Here is a 17,749-nt window from a genome sequence, read left to right as displayed (position 1 = left end):
AATGGATTTTGTGACACAAATCATGACCAGAGCACCCTTCGTTGGACCTTCCTCTTTCGAATGAGCCCTCATTCAACCCAAAATATGTTAATATAAGAACGAAAAGCAAAAAATCGTGAAAAAAGATTCCCAAAGACGAGTTTTCCGCCATTTTGTGGATAATGGCAGAGCACGCAGGATAAGAAATTTAGTTCAGGCAATTCGTATGAGATGGCGCTTACTGAGGGCTGCTAACCGGAAGTCGGTACATATGCGACGTTACCATTCTGGGATAACAATGTCTATCCTTTCCCTACGCACTGTTACCATTTGAGCGAAGTCGAAATATTCTTACATTTACCGACGTCGACGGAGCATAGGAAGAGATCGATACACAAATTTATTTTCATTATTGCCTCACTTTTGGAATTATCTTTTTAGGTCCTTAATGAAAAGTTATGTTTGCATAGATTTTTGTCCTACTGCTATTTTATCTCTCTTTGTAAATCCATTTATTGAAATCAAGTATGATAAGCATATACATACAGTGACTCCCAGAAATATTCGGACACTAGTATATGGTTAGCTTTATGACTTAATATCGTAGTTATTAAAAAAGCAATCGTCTTCGTTACTTTTTGCAATAACAAGTCATTTATTAATGTTATTAAAGATAGTCTATACATTAATCCAAAAATTTACATAAATTACATAATAGCAATAAACAAACGAAAGAATACCGCATTTTCGGGTCACAAAAATATTCGGACCCTATGACGAATAACATTTATTAATTAAAATAAAACATTGTATGTTCCACATTAATATTTTGTTGGAAATCCCTTTTGTTTTATAATATGTCTCAATCGATTCGGCATATTAGAAATTATTTTTTTTTAAATATTCTGTCGAAATCGATGCCCATTCTTCTTGAAGCCTAATTTTAAGTTCTTCTTGGATATTAAAATATTTACACGCAACACTAATTGCAACGCGTTTTGTATTCTCTCGGAACACTAATTCAACCCGTTTTATATTTATTCGCAACGCTACTTTGATAAATGAAATGCGAAAAATATTCGCAACATTTTCGCAAAACAAAACATCAACCCGATTTGTAATCATTCGCAACACTAATTGCAACGCGATTTGTATTCATTCGCAACACTACCCTGAAATGCAACGCGAAAATCTTTTTACGCAACACTACTAGCAACGCGATTTGTATTCATTCGCAACATTAAATGGAAACCGCGATGCGCCCAACTCTGGATCAGGACCTGAAAAGAAAACTACGACTACTACAACTACAGGCTAGTATAGTGATAAAGTACTAACAAGTATGACTCTCAATCTTCGAAACCGAAGATGGAGAGCCATTTGATGCTGCCCACTCTTGCGACAGTTTGTCAGGGCCTCTTCAGCTTTCAGCCTCTTCTTTCTTCGGGCGCATTGCCCAATCTGAAATAGGCTCGGTTCCGTGCAATACGTGGACGTTCAACCTGTGTTGAACCACACGTCTGTAACCGAGCGGGACGAGCGTTTCGATGAAGTTAATACGCGGCCGCGAACGCGAAGAAAGCGACTATAAAGTCGCAGGTTCAAAGAATCAAAAGCAACGGCAAAATCAAACGAAATACTTCGTTCGAATCAGCTTGCGTATCGATACTTCGAACCCCGCTACAGAAACAGGTGTCACCGTGTACCGCGCCTACCCAGCTAAATAGTGACTCCCTGTTCCTGGACCCTACTAATGGGATTTAACATTCACACCAAGAAAAGACCTACCTCCCTAACCTAAATCTAAAAATGACAAACTCATTCACACCAACACACACGCTCCACGGTTCTCATTCATGAACCCGGGCGCAAAACCTAAACTAGAGAGAACGTCCCGGGACGTCTTCGACACCCGAGTTCAAAATACAACTTGCACACTCTAATAAACAAAAATCCTGAAATCGTCTGACAAGGCTAGTGACCATTGGATAATATTTGTAAATATTCTACAAACTTCTTTGATATAATCATTGTTTGTACAAAACGAATATTAACGTAATTCTCTTGTAAAATAATGGCAAATGAAACTTTGAATTTGTTATTTGAAAAGAATAATGATATAACTATTGTGTTATTCCATTTCATTTCGTTAATGAATTATATGTATGTAATAAAATAACGATATGTGTATGAATATACATATCATATAAATATAAATATATATACATATTTAAATACATATATATATATTATATAACATAAGATGTATACATTTTTCTACCGACGCAAATCCCACATCCTAACCACAAACACACACATGTGGGAAATACATCGTGCACGATACACTAGCCAATGTCAGCCGCCAACATATATGATTAGTTAGATTAGGTCATCGTGCCCTTTGCCTTCGCTCAAGCAAGTAGCACCTGGGCACTTGAATGAGTTCAGGCAATGAACACGGAATGGTTAACCTGAAAGTCCTCACTAAAAAGAATAATTAATGAAATCTAAGTGGGCTAGCATCTTTTCATTAAATATCATTTTGTTCTCAATAAAAATGACTCGACTTTTAATGTATAAAAATTTAACATTGAAAACTATGAATGTATTAATAATAAAAAATTTAGTTATAAAGAAGAATGAATTTAATAAAAATTGAGTTAATTCTCAAAAAAGAATTTTAGAGTTTATGATGCATCTTTGTATTCTATTAGGTGATTCCCTTGTAAAAGTAAATTTTTTAATTATGAAAGAACACAAGTCGATTCACTTTGACGCAGGAATCGACCTATCGCGAAGCGTCCTTCTTGCACGTATTGGAAAAATTTAAACGGAATTAATTTATACTTATTACTGTACACGTTCAATTTCTATTTGAACGTGTAGCCTGAACAACTTTGAAACACTCTAATATTTCAATATTGTATATTTCATAATATTATACGTATAGTGGATATTAAATTTTAATTTAATAGTACCACCAAATAAATTATCAGCATTTCAAGACTTTTATTTAAAAAATACTATGTAAAAAATAATACATTATTAATAGAAAACGCGAGGTGCAAGAAGACCCTATCCTGGACTAATAAATAAAACAACAAATGTTAGTACTCACGGGTAGCATGACTACCCGCGATCACTATACTCGCCAAAATGCACGTATACAACCGATCACCAGTGCCGATTCGGACCTTTATGTCCTACGACATGGTTTGATGATCGGAGGAACAAAAATCGTCATGCAACTCGCCAGCCGCCAAATAATCTTCATCGCCTGAACGTTGGTTCTGCTAATGGTGTCATCGGAGTAGGTAGTTACGCCCGAAGAATCTGCCAACTGATGCCATCGGAGTAGTTGAAAAGTTGTACTTGGAGTAGTAGTCTATAAATCTACAAAAATTAACACAAAACATAAGAATCTATTTTTAACGTTATAATCGTTGGCAATTTTAATAAAAAAACCGAATAAAGTCTAGATACTTACATTTATGGCTCGTAGAGCGCCGCTCAATGAAATGATGGCTCGCCGTCACTGACTCTATTTCCGGTAACGATATATTTCATATAGTATATGATTAAAAAAAAAAAAAAAAAAACTGTAAACGCGCGAAAATTGTAGTCGGCGAACAAAAACTGACTCTAATTACGCGATTGAAAATGCAGTAAAAATCATGATGTTTTAAAATGAATATTTAATACGCAAAACACACTGACTCTATTTCTTCGCGTTTATCTAACATGAAAATGAGAATAAAAGATAGAAATCTACGAAGCAAACACTGATTCTAATGGCCGCATTGCGCGCGGTCACAAAATTGAAATGAAATGAAAAATTGAAAAAAAAAATCTTATTCGTTAGTCATGGTGTTATTTGTAATAAAAGTGTTGCCTGTGTAATACCCCGAATCTAGTAAGTATTATAGACATCTATTTAATTTTATTCTAAATGTAAGGTATAATAACGATTAATAATTATATTGAGAATTACCATTATTGTAAATAATTAATTATATTACATTATACCCAATTTTCCTTTAAACGTTTGCAGTGACCGTCGTCGTCCTTTCGTACTAATGGCGTCGTGGAAATTGGCAATCAAGAATTCTGGAAACAAAAGGAAAGGTCCAAAGTTAGACTTCATTAGAGCACATTAGCAACAAGTTAATTGAAAACAGTTTTATAAATAGATTTATAAAAAAGTTTTTCAAAATATTATGAAAGTTTAAAAAATATATTATTATTTTAATCAAAGTACACATTTGATATCGAATCAATCGAAACATTTCGTCAATTGCACGTCACTTGTCGCTTCGTACAAAATGGAACTTTCTGAGAAATAAATTTGAATTTTTCCGCGGTAATTGCAGAATCAAAAGGAAATCGCGTGTTAAAAGCACTGAAAGAATTGATTCGCCAATAAGAAATGCTAATTGACTCACTATTTCACTATTTCAATGCAATATTAAACGAATCGTTGCTTCTAAAAGTCTCGATCGAAATATATATCGAATAGACCTTTGCAATAATGGCGTCGCGTCGGTTATCGAAATTCAGAACGAACATTGAAAATTATAAAAAAAAGTTCAAAATTCGAAAGAAATAGTTACATCCGGTACACTACCATTTATGAATGAGCAATAAATTTATTAAAATTAGCTCGCGGAAAGTCTGATGCAATCCGAAAGGGTGTATGCATGTCCATTGGTACGTTGTAGAAAATCCGCGAAATCGATTTCGATTTTTTCGCGTCAATTGCAAAATCGATAGTTGTTAACACACGTTAATCGGCACTATAACTAGGTATTACACGATATAGAGGAACGATGACAACCCGAAGCAACGATTATTTGAATCTCGGAAGTATATATGGTAATTAATTAGGTGATCGGAAAACACGTGCACTCACCTCGAGACGCCGGGCGGAAAAGAACGGTTTAACTCCCCGTCTTAGAGCGTTGGGGATGGGGCGGACGTGGGCGTGGTGGGGGAGAACGATGTGATACATCGAAAGACAATAACGTGATTGGTTGATCCGCTGATCTATTCACGACAGTCTGAACACCTCGACTAAACAAATTAATATTGCAAAATTAACAAAATGTATAAAAAAAACAAACTAAAATTTAATTTCCTCATATTTAATTACCTCTGTAAAATGCAATATTGCCTGTAACTTTTTCCATGTTTCGTCGGAACTGAATTTCCAAGATTGATGAAAAGCCTAAGTGTTTCGAAAAAATTTGACAGTCGAATTTATTTGAATCCTAGAATCACTTTTTAGGCTCAAAATGCACAATAAAGTCATATCCCGTTCAGAAAATCACTACTTAAAATATTTTTGCAAAATTGTTTATACAATGAAATATGTAAATCTAGTGACATTGTTTGCATAGGGACAGTGGTCATTGTTCCCCCACTATACCTAGTTAGATAATCTCGAGATGAACAAGTGTATGTGTCCGAACTAACTCTTTATGCTTTCTTTAATTTTTAATTCGCACTGTCTCCGCTGGATATCGCAGTTTGAACACAATGCGAATCACTAAGTATCATACACTGATACTACATGTATTATACACTTATTATACAATTCATCTGAAAGGTTTGTTTATTCCCTCTTCGTAACGTCTCTTTTATTTCAAAATTGTTACTGTTCTATTGTCTCGTTATAGTGTTGTTAAGGTGCTGTCTATGTATACGTGTTCCATCTGGCCAAGATCTCGAAACACATGGACGTGGTGAGAACGAAAGTTAACGTATCGTCGATGTCGATAAAGAATTTTTTTTGGTGTGTATTCTACGTTCGCGAACTGTGTCTATTGCGATGACAAACGACTAAAGTGTCGACTTTAAGGTTAGTAAAGCGTAAACAGCGTCGTCCTTTGCTACCATGTTCACGAAACGCACGTGGACTCCGCGAATGTAAACACAGAGACGAACGACAGAGGTTCTATTGAATCTTTCCAACACCCTTGTGTCTACACACACTTGTTGACGATGCCTATATTATATCGTCGAAAACAAGTGTTATCTTTAGAAACAATAAATATACTGTCTTTTATTTAAAGTAATAATTAAAGTTTTTCTATTTAAAAAATTTGAAAATTTTAAGCAGCTGAAAATTATTTAAGTAAAATAAATTTTTGTTTAAATAATACGAAAATCAAAATTCTAAAATAAATTTTGTGTATTTTTAGGCTGACAATGTAGTGTTTTTAGGCATGTATATAACGACCGATCGTGCCAGGGGCAATATCAAGTTGTTCTATACATCGAGTCGCGCACCATCGAGGCAGTCATAAACGACATCTCACGTATGAAATATATGGGAGGAAGCAATTAATAGGTAATCTAATCGGGCCAGGCAATTTTGTTTACATATTACTATTATTCTTTTTATTACAATAAGTTATTAAATTATTTCTAGGAATAATTATGCATTGGAATGATAATGCCGCTTTCCGGTGCGACGAAATCCGAAGGGAAGAAAAGATGAGAAAAGATCGTGTTTAGATATAAGATACTTCAGAGACTGTGAACTCTTGGTTACTAGCACAGAGAAATATATATACATACGTGGCGAACAACATTCTGAAAGTCTGGCTATCAAATTAATAATAATGACGAAAAATATTACTTTTTATTTTCTAATATTTTTCTTTCAAGGAGATTCAATTTTTCCAGTTTCTTTAATTTTTTTATTCCAGAAGTTTCCACTTCCTTGGATGGTATGTGTGTAATATTAAGTTTAGGGAGTATCTTTTAACAAATTGCAGCATGATTGGATCAGCAATTTGTAAAAGGATTTTACTTATTGAAAATACAGATTGATCCGCTCGGTAGTAGACGCAATGGACAACCACAACAATAGCCGACCGTCATTGTAGACTTTATGACGGTGGCAGTTTCTGCTCGGCAATATTTTTTATTTCACTTGCACCAAGGACCGAGCAATACGTCAACGGACCGCGTACAAGTTCGAACGCACAAAGGTTTGAAAACGCGCGACGTGCCCGCGCATACCTGCGGGATGTTACTTTACCGTCAGCTAGGTTGAAAAGGATAGTACAAAATATAAATTCTTCGCTAATAAAATCGGTGATATGTCTAAAGTATATGTACATGTAGGACTGGAAACCCACTTTTCCTATGTTTATTTCGAATGTTTAAAGTTTCAAATTATGAAGGATATTTTATATACCTGTAACTTTGAAAGTTATGCGAATTTCAAAAATCTTCAAACATTGCATTTTTTAATTGATTTATATTAGTTACATTAAGATGTTTTTAAAAGTAAGTCGTACACAGTATTTTTTATTTTAGCCACAAGAAATTATTCTTCGCCACGCCCTTGTTACAGCACTGACATGCAGAACAAAATAGAGAAATAGAAGATAGCGCCATCTCGTTTTCATTGGGCAGTCATGTATCTGTGGGTATTACCATTTCTATGCAGAAAAATCTGTTGTATACCGACCGGCCAAATCGGAGAGATCACGTGACATGTACACCCCTATAAAACGAAGGAGCCGTTGTACATTGGACTCAAGGTGAAAAAAATAAAAATATTTATATGTATGGAATTCCTATATCTTGACAAATTTTATCTTTTTATTTTTTATATTTAAAAATCTCTGAACATGGCACACTTTTTTTACATATTCTACGTAATAAATTTTCTGTTCCAACAAAAAAACATACTTATATATATATATATATATATATATATATATATATATATATATATACATACAGCACTGGTGACAACAATGGCGGCGAAGGAAGGAAGGAAATCAGTAACCCTATGTTTTTGAGACTGGAAATTGGTATTTTTGCACAAAAATTAATCTGTATGCAAAGTTTGTCGGAATTTTGAAAGAATCAAGTCTTGACATTTTGTTATAAACAAAAGTATCGGTATTTTTCAAAAGGTTCGCGAATGTGAATTTGTAAGCTTTCAGAAGACAAAAGGAAGCATATTGTACAGAGTGCTGTTAAAAACTGATATAAGCTCCATGTGTTTTTAAACAGCAAGATCAAAAAATTTCGAAAAAAGGAAAGATAAGTTAAATGTAATTTGTGTACGTGATGTATTGGTCCAAGTGCCAGTAAGTGTATAGTACACTTGAATAAAACAGTTGTCATTGTGTAATTCAACTTTCTTCTGTATACATTTGTTATATTTCAGAGAAGAGCTAAAGTTCTACCTAATAGGGTAAACAGTGCTTCTCATGGTACATTAAAATCAAATTAGTTTATTGTCGGATCAACCAATCAAATCGGTCAATAACGACTCAGTAAAAAGTTTGAAAGTTGAAACTGAAATTTCATTTTCATTATTTGTCATTTTTTATATTGCTTTTACTAAAAGGAATAAAAATAGCAATTTTATTAAACTTCTTGTTTGCAATGAAACAGGCTTTTGGTATTACTCAATCATATAAATTAATGTATTATGAAATAGTAATTTAAAAACTGTCATAAAAAAAGAACTAAACAAATGTGCTATTTTTCTCATATTTATTTATGTGTATTGTTTCAGTCAACAATGTAAAAAAGCATGAGTTTAAATCTGAAATAATAATAGTCGATGAAATTAGAAAAATCAAAAAGAAAATCGTAGTATATATATAAAGATGTATTTACTTATAATTGCATAATTCAGCCTTGTATGGCCAAATATTGCACTACATTTTGACTACCTTTGCAAGCTCTACTTGTTAATATATTCATTTCACGCCCAACTCTTTACTCATAAAGTTGTTGTGTGCAAATATAACTTAAACAATGCACAGAACTTAGCAAAGATTAATCGAGATCAACGTGAAATAAACATTTTGTAAGCAAAGCTTGCAAGTACATTAGCGACAAGCTTCTTCTTGTCTGTTGATCGTATGACAATCTTAAACATTATCAGTCTACAAAGTTATACTAAACTTTTTGTTTACATAAAAGTATTTAGATACAGTTGTCATAACAATATCAGCAAAGTATCATGCATTCCCACAAACAATGCATGTAATATGTACATCACTCTATGATTAAAAATCCATTATTTTCACGCTGCATTCATACCACGCAGCGATTGCTGTATATACTTAACTCTATTTGGTATGCATTTATCAGCTATATTTTCACCTTTCATTATTTTAAAAACTTCTAATCGTTTCGTAATGACGAGATTGATGACAATATTTTGTATTTCGTTAATTTCTTTATATAAATCGAATTCCGCACTTTTTTTATATTTAAAAAAAGTTTCTGTACACTTTTACACTGCTTAAAATCGGAGTATCTTTAGTAATACGAAGCAATATTTAAAAAATGTTCAATTTATATTGTTGCATCACGTATTCAATAACACTGTTGATAAAAATGCATATTCATGCAATGCAAATCATTGTTAGCATGGATTCTTTAAAATTAAAAAACAAAAAGGAATACTATCATGCGTATGTATAGTATGTATACGTGTGTATAAAATTTGTTGTGATTAAGTTTAACCTTGTTGATTCACATATATTAAAAAATTTTGTTTATAATTTCATGAAAAAAATGTATAATTCATTGCAATGAATATGTTGTATGTGTATTACATGAGGCTTTAAATTCATCAATTGTAGTTCTATAATAATCAGCAAACCAAGTTCATTTCTATACTTCCAGTTTAACACTATGCAATTATTCATTGATTTTTATATTGCATTTAAAACACAATGCAGGCTAATTTGTTGCACTGTCTGCCATTCTGTACTACTTCAAGATTTATCTTCATAACTTTTATAAGTTTCTCTTTTTCTCAAAGCGATTTTGTAATATTGTTAAATAATCGTTTACCCCACCAAGATTCCAAATCGAATGGTTTAAAGTCTGAAACATCATAATTTGTAGTTAAAACAGAAAGAATATCATTTCATTTATCTTATAATATTTAATATTTCACCAAAATTTTTATTTTTATTTGAAAAAAAAAAAATAGAATAACTAACCTTGTAGATTATCATTTGGTTCACCATCATTATAGTATACTATAGAATTAGGACCTGAAACATAGAAAATATTATAATTTAATTACGAGTATTTTATAAAATTTTAAAGTGTTCTATGATAAATGCAGTCTTTTATATAAGTAAAATTATAAATATTTGGATATATTTAAACAAAAATGAAGGAATATGTAAAATTCATTAACAACATTTAAATATCACTTACTGGAGGGTTCTGAACAATCTGAACCATCTGAAGATTCGCTTCTTTGCCTTGTATTCACTTGATTCCATGCTAACAAATAAAAAGTATAAACATAATATACTTGATAAAACTATGCAATATTGGATAAATTATACAGTATAGATTTTACAAGTTGCATTTTTTTGCATTTTATTGAATTAAAGTCAATATTATTTTGTCTAACTTTTTTATAATTTTTAAAATTATATACAAACAAATACATACATTCATAAACAAATTTAATAAGTTCCTCATGTTGTGGTGTAATAACTTCTTGCATTTGATGCCTTTGTGAATTGAGTTTAGATTTTCCATTCATGTGAAAGACTGGCTTGGGCACATGGCTGTGAAATTTAACATTGATGTTACTATATGTAGAAGCATACAGAAATATTCTTATATTATGTTATGTAAACATTTTTAAAGTATATGATATTTATGCACGTCATTTCGTGAATTACAATTTATATATTTCAAAAATTATGACATACAGATTAAATCTGTTTGTTTTTGTCGGAAAATTATGAATTGCGTAATGCTTAAAGTACAAAGAGAGAGGGAGAAAAGGAACGAAGTAGGGTTAAGATGGGTTAGGGCACTACTTACCGGGTGGTCTCGTGGTCATCATCGGGATCCGCTTTTCTCGTTAAATCGCGCAAGGTTTCCAGCCTTTCGAGATTTTGACTGATTCCTGGAAAACGATGGTCTTCGATAGAACCGATGTCACGATCGTTTACATTTTCGAGCGCATGTAAAATATAATCATACTTCGGATACTAGTACCTCTTCGTGTCTTGGCGACAATTTTGCTAGGTCCTTTTGATACAGTATACATATTCCTCGTGAGAAGAGCACAAAATTAACTGCGTACTCGATTTGCGATGCCAGACCATCCGAGAATTATCTTAAGTTTTTAGTTTAGAATGAAGTAATTTTCGAGAAACTCCTAACACTTCCGAATGGATCAACCGCACGGGTTGAAATGATCAGCATGAAATACACGATGGGTGAACCACGTGACCTTAGCTCCTGGTATCGCTTGCACTAAATATATATATGTAGTCAGGGACATATGCATATATGCATATCAATGGAACAAATTTGAAAAAGTCCTATGTAAGTATACGTGCATACTTGCGTACATTCTTACTACATACGATGATCTACTGGAAACAATTGACCATTCATTATCGCTACTAGTGAAAAGGTATACTTATTTAAATATATTTAAAAAATTGCTTCATTTTAAAAAAAATATTCAGATTTATTTAGTTAATTACTTTTAATACCAATATTGTTATAAAGCAGATTGTATAATTGTGTATTTAATGCTAATCAAAAATTATAATTTTATCAAAGAAAAATAGAATCTTCGTTGTTATAAAATTCTTTCATACATTCTTATGTAATACATGATAATGTATTTTACTAGCGAGTAACAAAATAATTCGAACTGTAGAGATGTCATTAATATAAATTTGATATTAACTATAAGTAAAAGGTTTTTCAATCTTCATTGATTTACAAATTTTTTAAATTAATAATTATATAATATCAAGTACTAATTTATATAATTGTAATCCCAAGGATAACGCAGTATTACTGTTTTGCACAATACATATTTTGTTATATTGTTTAGCTCTACGAATCGTAATTTCATTTTTTCGTATGAACAAATTATCATTAACACATTGGGAATATTAGGAAATCTTTGTTATGGATAAACAAATGATCCATAGCATTTAACAAACTTGTAATTCTAGAAGTACAAATTCATTTGTGTAAATATGAAATAATTATATGAAACGGAATAATAACTCTGGAAGTATATAATTTACAAGCTTGATTCAGTTTACTTATACATGTAAACTATCAATGCCATTCACATAAAGAAATTTAGGCTTTTTTTAAAATCCTGATATATATGAAAAACATTCAGGATTTCATATGTTCTGCAGTAATAAAATTGAATACGTTCAGTACTGTGATGATTTTTGCACTGTTCGCAAAAGTAATATATTTTTAGCAAAAATGTGATATAAAATCAAATATTGAAACACAATGTTGTATAATTGCTATCTTCCAAATTTTTATCACATTTTAAAAATTATGTAACGTATATTGATGCTTCTTATGACATTGGGCATATTTTCAAAAATAAGATGATACTTAAAATCACAAACATTAAATTCCTTATTACCAATCGTATTCCTATATTATAATTTCAGAATATATTAATTATTTGCAATATCAGTACATAATTATAACACTTCTAGTAATAATAATAATAATAATAATAATAATATATTACTCTATAATAATAATAATACTTTTATAAAAATCAAAAGTACTATGATAGTAATTACATAGCATATTTATATAGAATAACGAATAATCGGGACACAATTAAATTTAACATAGAAAAATACTTCCATCTATAGTTCGATGAAGTCAATTATTTAATGAAATATTCATTTCTTTGCATTTGAATCTGCAAATTTAAAAAATGCAAGTGTATTATACTTTTCATATAGCTTCAAGGCATGACATAACACATTGTGATATATATGTTATTTTGAATACAATGTGTTTTTTATATACATATAACATAAATTAGTATTCCTATTTTAGTATTACATAATGTTTACGCGTATTACGGTTATTTTAATCGTAAAATAAGTTATTCATTGTTATTTAATTTTTACAACATACAGAAATGATAATTTACGATCGTGTGGTATCAATTACATTCTTAAGTACATGTAAGCGCAAAGCACGTTCCCTTCCTTAATTCTTTCTTTTGTTTCTGATTTATTTTGTCATTGCTCCTAATATCAAGTGTTAATAGAAACATTTATTTATTAGACAGAGGTATGTGATGATTCGATCAACTCAACATTCATTTCTACATTCTGTAAAAAAACTCAAATGTTTAAGCACTCCTTAAAGAGCAAATAAAGATTTGTCTTGATCTTTGTTAATTTGACGTTGAATGTTTGCATTGCCAGAATTCGTAGTACTTCCAGTGGCAGCAGTTGTTGTAGGCAGAGTTGGTAAAGCTTCAGCAGCAGCAGCTCTTTCTGCTAAGAAACGTTCAAATTCGGACGATGTTAATGATTCTTGATCGCCATGTGCTCCTGGCTAAAAAAAATTATCTGTTAAAAATTTTTAGCTTAATGGTGAGTTGCATCAGACAGCATAATTAAAAATATTTCGAGTTTGGGTAAATTAAAATAATGTTAAGCAATTTTAAAACGTTCCTGTTTTCAAAAAATTAATTTTATTATTGCACATGACTCACCGTGTGGTCTAACCAGGCTGCCATTTCATTAAATTCAGATTCCCGGTTTAGCTAAATATTAACACAAGGAAAACAAATAAAAACGAACACATCGAACAAAATACGAAACAAATTATATAGTATATCTAGGCAAAAAATAAAGCATAAGGGAACATAAGAAAAAATAAAACATTCCATGCTCTAAAAAGCTATATAGCAAAGGAAAGCAGCAATTTCCTATTGGAGTTATCGAATTAATAAGAATAAGATGCTTAAGTATCATAAAGGTTATTAAATTGTAGCATTCTTACCTTTCTCTAGATTGGATAATTTTAAAGATCTTTGTATCAATTTGTAACTGAATTATTGAAAAATGTAGAGCATTGCAACAATAAAATTCAATAAAAATTGGTAAAAAATATTTTAGTGCTTGTAATAAACTTATCTTTCTTTAACTAAATAAATAATTAATAATACTTAAATAGTGGTATTGACTAATGTTTTGCAGTAATGAATATAGTAAGGGTAGGGGTTACGCACAGAAGAAGCAGTAGTAGAAGCAGCTGTAGAAGCAGTCTGCTGGGGAGTTTTAGGATTATTGCGATTGAGTATCGCTGTACTGAGGCTTCCTCCGCTCACCTGTTCCAAATTATCCTCATATTTGCTACCACTGTAATAAAGATAAGTTAGTAGTATTCAATCTACAATTGTTAAAAATTTCGAAACTCAATCTAATCTTAGAAACCTGTTCTTTGTAGTTTCATAAGTCGCGTTACGAGATTGTGCAAACATATCAAACTCATCACTGTCGCCTTCCTTCTTTTCCTTTCGTCCTGTCCTACTTTTATCGCCACTCTCAGAAACAGCTGTAATTCAATACAAAATATTATATTACATCTCCTATTCGCTAGAAATACAACTGCTATGTGAAAACTATTTTATACGAGACATGTTGTATTTGAAGGCATTTACAAAATAGAAGCCCTTCGTTATTTTCATGTTTTGTATTTTTCGAAATTTTTTAAACAGCATTATATGTTTTTTTAATACTATATATTAGCCAGTAAAAAGGCAAATATAATTAAATTTATCAAAGTGATCACAAAGTGAGATTAATAAGTCACAATAATAATTGGTGAATACAAGGAGCTAGCCATTACTAACTGTAAATTATAATCGCTTTACAAACAAACAAAATTAAAAGAAGTGTCAAGGTTATATCAAGGTTATCTGTTACTGATACATTGAATTAAGAAATAAAACAGTCTTTGTTATAATTAAAAGTACAAGTGGTTTCAGCTGATAATTATGATTGATTTATCCTATATAGATATATGTGTATATATAGACATATAATGCATACCCATTCCTGTCATTTGCTTTTCCAAAGCATCAGTTTCATCAGATAAGTCTATAAGAGAATCAGCTTCTTGTTTATTAGTTGATGAAGTAGAATCCACATTTTGTGGATGACCAATTGTTTGTGCCAAAATAGTGCTTGCTGCTACTGCTTTATTTTTCGTATAACGTGAATAACGCAGAAATAAATTATTTAATTCATCGTTGATACGTAATAATTCTGCTGTCATTTCATCGTGTGCTAACTTGCCAATTAAATCAACAACTCGCTCTTGCATTGCTTTGCACGTGGAATGAAGTTCCTGCAAACATTAAAATTCTTAAAGTGATATCAAATTATTGTTTTACAATTGTACAAATTAAATATTGATTTAAAGCGAAAAAGATATTTCCTACTCTTCAGAAAACAAATAAGTTATATTCATACGGTTAAAAGTTCAAGGTCTGCTGCTTCTGGTTGTTGATTGTTGCTTTGATCTGGGCTTGTAAAATATGTCAACATTTCTGATAAAACACGCATGTTCCCTTGTACAACATCAAGTTCACTTTGTAATTTAGCCAATTGTTGTTCATTCAATTGGGTTACTTGTCCTGACAATTGATTTTGAGGTACTTGGACTTGCGTTGCCAAAGGAGTTACCGATGGCAGTTCAGTTGCAGATACATTTATAATACTTTGTTCTGATTCAGGTACACTCTGCAACATTAATGACAATAAAAAATGCAATATTATGTTACATTTATTGTTTATGATATTATAATAATCTTACTCTCTCTGGAGTAATGATGGGTGCCATGGCATCTAAATCAGTCATTGGAAATTGTATGCCTTTTAATTTTAGTTCTTGATAAACTTGAACAACACCTTGAGTATGTGGTTGGTGACGGAATGTTTCTGCCCATGATTGAATCAAACTTAAAACTTTCTCTTGTACTGCTGTGGGTGGTTCATTTTTTGGTCCAATTAATTTAAACAATTCTTGTACAAACTCTCGCGAACAAGCGAGAGCATGGAAATGTTTCCCACAATTTTTTACACATGTTTCCAATACCTAGTACAGTAATGTCATTGCATTAAAATAATGTATGATTATTTATTGTAAATTAATAATCTAATCTGAAAATCTATGATTAATTTAATAAGGGAATATAAAAAAAAAATGTAAAACATTAAGTGTACACAGTTGAAAATTATAGATACATAAATAAATACAGTTATCTATGATGCAACTTGCGCTATATAAAAACTGAAAGCTTTAACAAATTTATTTTTTACTTTAACAAGTGAATAAAAAAATAAATATCTTGTATCACTATTTAATTATAGAAAGAAATTTCATCATATTATATATATATTTTATGTAAAATGTAAATGTTTCCAAATATTTAAGTACTAACAGTAAGGGTATACATGACTATAGTGTAATTCTTTCCTACAGCCTGATTGAGCCTACGCTTAATTGCTTTAATTGCGTCTCTTGGCCCATCCTCTGTTTCATTTATTATATCACATATTTCTATGTTAAGTGCCCAATTCTCACTTGGCAAACTACCATCTGTAGCTTGTTCTGGAATAAACAAATTGCGATAATATATACACCATTAATTATCATTTTTCTTTTTTTCATATAAAATGTTTACCAAGTTATGCATCATGACATTATAGACGTTTGATATGATACACACATAGAAGAAATTGATAGTCATATAAACATTCGTATCTACTAACATACAGGTAATACTCTATAAGATTTACGCTTATAAATTGATTATCCATTTGTGTTGAACTAATCGTAGTGAAATAATTATTAAATGTAAATAAGAAATTTACCTATCTTCTGGCCTACTGGTGTTGAAAACGGATTAACATTCACCCCAAAAAATGACATTGTTGCGCAATATATGAAACTGTATTAAGATTCGTTAACGTTGCTATGACTTAATTGTGCATATATAAGGCACGTTACAAATTTTGTTAGAAACAATATATGATAATAATTTACAACTTTCTTGTTCCACTGAATGACAGTATCATATGACCCCGCACAACGATAAAGGTAGACGTCAAAGTGTCAGAAACACCAACCAATCATATGTACCTCTAATGTATTGTATTATGATTGGTCGTAACTTTATGTTCCAGTATGCAATTTACTCCGGGGTTTAAAGAACAAAAACAATCCTTTCGAATCGAGATTAGTTTATCGATAAGTTTTGAGGCTGAAAGATAAGTAAGTCTTTGCAAATTGTATGTATTTACAAAAGTTATATACTTTATCTAGCGAGACTATAGAACTCAAGCCAGAGAAGCGCGATGGGGTTCTTTTTAATACAAACATGGCCGCTGTCTACATTAATTAAAGATCAGAGAGATCAGAGGGTCTCGAATATTAATTATGCGTTATTGATACAGAAAAGGAATGCAATTATGTACAAAGATTTAAATTTTACATACGTAGCATTCTTGTGTGCATTCCCTCTTTTGAAGCTCTTAAATAATTGTTTGTAGATTTTTAAATAAATCTAAACTGAAACTGGATAAACATTGCATTTTGAATTGTAAATAGATTCTTACACCTTAGGAACGATTATTTTATACTTATGAATATTGAAGAATTCTTATAATCTAATAAGTAGTATAAGTAGCATAAAAGATTGTAACATATGTTATTATATATGTATTACATATGTAATAGTAGTACAATAAAATAACTATACGATTTAATAAATATAATAAAATAAGTATAATAGAATAATATACAACTGCTATAGTAACACAATAAAATAATTAGGAAAATATACCATAAATTTTGTTTTTTAATAAAACACAAATAATATAGAATATATCCGATTGTTTTATTTTAAATAAAAGAATATATGACTACAATTAAATGTAAA

At 30.9% G+C, this 17,749-nt stretch overlaps 2 protein-coding genes and 2 long non-coding RNA genes across 11 annotated transcripts; 1 reads left to right on the top strand and 3 right to left on the bottom strand.

The window, feature by feature from the left end:
* Nucleotides 1–3,857: 3,857 nt before the first annotated feature.
* Nucleotides 3,858–5,298, bottom strand: LOC128894528 (uncharacterized). Its single transcript, XR_008461589.1, has 3 exons — nucleotides 5,129–5,298; nucleotides 4,889–5,049; nucleotides 3,858–4,086 (listed from the first exon to the last, which is right to left on the bottom strand). It is a non-coding gene; the product is annotated as an uncharacterized LOC128894528 (long non-coding RNA).
* Nucleotides 5,299–7,730: 2,432 nt separating this feature from the next.
* Nucleotides 7,731–8,397, top strand: LOC128895038 (uncharacterized). Its single transcript, XR_008461676.1, has 2 exons — nucleotides 7,731–8,090; nucleotides 8,171–8,397. It is a non-coding gene; the product is annotated as an uncharacterized LOC128895038 (long non-coding RNA).
* Nucleotides 8,398–8,607: 210 nt separating this feature from the next.
* Nucleotides 8,608–11,282, bottom strand: LOC128895037 (mapk-regulated corepressor-interacting protein 1-like). Of its 2 annotated transcripts, none has more exons than XM_054157251.1 (6): nucleotides 10,981–11,282; nucleotides 10,819–10,903; nucleotides 10,438–10,556; nucleotides 10,195–10,263; nucleotides 9,972–10,025; nucleotides 8,608–9,852 (listed from the first exon to the last, which is right to left on the bottom strand). In XM_054157251.1, the coding sequence occupies exons 1-6, from the start codon at nucleotides 11,045–11,047 to the stop codon at nucleotides 9,782–9,784; spliced, it is 465 nt and encodes a 154-aa protein (XP_054013226.1). In that variant the 5' UTR covers nucleotides 11,048–11,282; the 3' UTR covers nucleotides 8,608–9,781. The 2 variants fall into 2 exon arrangements, with proteins under 2 accessions (XP_054013226.1, XP_054013227.1); XM_054157252.1 differs by having other exon boundaries at nucleotides 10,996–11,238.
* Nucleotides 11,283–11,508: 226 nt separating this feature from the next.
* Nucleotides 11,509–17,415, bottom strand: LOC128895035 (TOM1-like protein 2). 7 transcript variants are annotated; one of them, XM_054157245.1, is made up of 9 exons: nucleotides 16,683–17,411; nucleotides 16,250–16,419; nucleotides 15,622–15,903; nucleotides 15,279–15,548; nucleotides 14,856–15,153; nucleotides 14,238–14,358; nucleotides 14,132–14,162; nucleotides 13,514–13,564; nucleotides 11,509–13,353 (listed from the first exon to the last, which is right to left on the bottom strand). In XM_054157245.1, the coding sequence occupies exons 1-9, from the start codon at nucleotides 16,738–16,740 to the stop codon at nucleotides 13,156–13,158; spliced, it is 1,479 nt and encodes a 492-aa protein (XP_054013220.1). In that variant the 5' UTR covers nucleotides 16,741–17,411; the 3' UTR covers nucleotides 11,509–13,155. The 7 variants fall into 7 exon arrangements, with proteins under 7 accessions (XP_054013220.1, XP_054013218.1, XP_054013221.1 ...); XM_054157243.1 differs by having other exon boundaries at nucleotides 14,033–14,162; nucleotides 16,683–17,405; XM_054157250.1 differs by having other exon boundaries at nucleotides 13,186–13,349; nucleotides 16,683–17,415.
* Between the last annotated feature and the right edge of the window lie 334 nt (nucleotides 17,416–17,749).

Source organism: Hylaeus anthracinus, unplaced genomic scaffold, assembly GCF_026225885.1.
Source record: "Hylaeus anthracinus isolate JK02 unplaced genomic scaffold, UHH_iyHylAnth1.0_haploid 4, whole genome shotgun sequence".
Lineage (NCBI taxonomy): Eukaryota > Metazoa > Arthropoda > Insecta > Hymenoptera > Colletidae > Hylaeus > Hylaeus anthracinus.
This window is presented reverse-complemented; position numbering and strand designations above follow the sequence as displayed.

Bases quoted from the DNA above. Each gene is read 5' to 3' on its own strand.
- LOC128895037 (XM_054157251.1), bottom strand. From the start codon at position 11,047: ATGTATACTGTATCAAAAGGACCTAGCAAAATTGTCGCCAAGACACGA. The intron at 10,904-10,980 runs GTATGATTATAT...ATCGTTTTCCAG, and splicing joins AAGAGGTACTAGTATCCGAA to GAATCAGTCAAAATCTCGAA. The intron at 10,026-10,194 runs GTAAGTGATATT...TCTATGTTTCAG, and splicing joins AGATTGTTCAGAACCCTCCA to GTCCTAATTCTATAGTATAC.
- LOC128895035 (XM_054157243.1), bottom strand. From the start codon at position 16,740: ATGTCATTTTTTGGGGTGAATGTTAATCCGTTTTCAACACCAGTAGGC. The intron at 15,154-15,278 runs GTATGAATATAA...TAATGTTTGCAG, and splicing joins CAGACCTTGAACTTTTAACC to GAACTTCATTCCACGTGCAA. The intron at 13,565-14,032 runs GTGCGTAACCCC...GTTAATATTTAG, and splicing joins CTTCTACTACTGCTTCTTCT to CTAAACCGGGAATCTGAATT.